This window comes from Trachymyrmex cornetzi, unplaced genomic scaffold, assembly GCF_001594075.2.
Source record: "Trachymyrmex cornetzi isolate Tcor2-1 unplaced genomic scaffold, Tcor1.1 scaffold700, whole genome shotgun sequence".
In the NCBI taxonomy this organism is placed as follows: domain Eukaryota; kingdom Metazoa; phylum Arthropoda; class Insecta; order Hymenoptera; family Formicidae; genus Trachymyrmex; species Trachymyrmex cornetzi.
This window is the reverse complement of record NW_017300027.1, coordinates 60,290-61,129: the sequence shown is the minus strand read 5'-3', so window position 1 is coordinate 61,129 and position 840 is coordinate 60,290. Positions and strand designations below refer to the sequence as shown.

General features: G+C 45.8%; 1 protein-coding gene across 1 annotated transcript in view; it reads right to left on the bottom strand.

The window, feature by feature from the left end:
* Positions 1–229: 229 nt before the first annotated feature.
* Spt (Spitting Image) overlaps positions 230–840 on the bottom strand; it is a 10,217-nt gene continuing 9,606 nt past the window's right edge. The window contains exon 13 of the mRNA XM_018517601.1: positions 230–534. Coding sequence (XP_018373103.1) covers positions 256–534 — 279 coding nt within the window. The 3' untranslated portion in view covers positions 230–255. The remainder of the gene's footprint in view (positions 535–840) is intronic.

Genomic DNA, 840 nt, shown 5'->3' with positions numbered 1-840 from the left:
GTATCGTCCAGCTGATTGGTTGCTGCTTCTGCTGCTTGACGCTTGACGGCTGCATGTGTCTGCACCTTTAAATGTGCAAGGTTTGATATAAATCAAAACTTATTATTTTAAGCCGAACAGAAAGACGGGATAGTGACAAATTAGGGGATCATCGACGAGAGATATAAATCTGTCCGGGATTAGAAGAGGGAGAGCGATGATAAAAGCGGGGCTCCAATCGCATCGGCACATAACCTTCAAATTGTGCATCTAACCTTAACATTGGTGAAGCTCATCGTCTTCACCGATAGGGGCGCGACCTCGCTCTCTGCGAAGAGAACGCGCATCATCAGATTGTCGAGCAGGCAGACGCGGCATATCTTCATAGCGGACGTGATAGCGTCCTCGCGCTGCGGTGGATCCGACATATGTATCGCCACAGCGTCCATGTTTTGCTCGGCGAACAGACTTGGACCGACTTAGAAACGAATCAGGTTGCTCGGCTACGCTCTTCCTTGCTGATCCGGCACACCGTCTTTTTTCACCCACCACTAACTAGGAGGTGCGGAAAAATATGATATTCTTTATTACATCGTTTTCGTTTCGACATAACGAGAAGTCCACACATTCAAACATGCGACGGCTGATGACTGTTCTCGGTAACTGCACTACGTCGTACTTTCTACACTTGAAACGAAATGGGGGTATAATTTAAGACGGAAAGAGAGAAAAGGAAAGGTGGAAAGACTGGAAAGTGCGAATCAAAGACATAGGCCCGTATTCAGAACGCGCTTTTATCGATAAAAGCGCACTTTTATCTCTGAAATTCTATAATATACGTGACGTAAAGTATAGTATGTT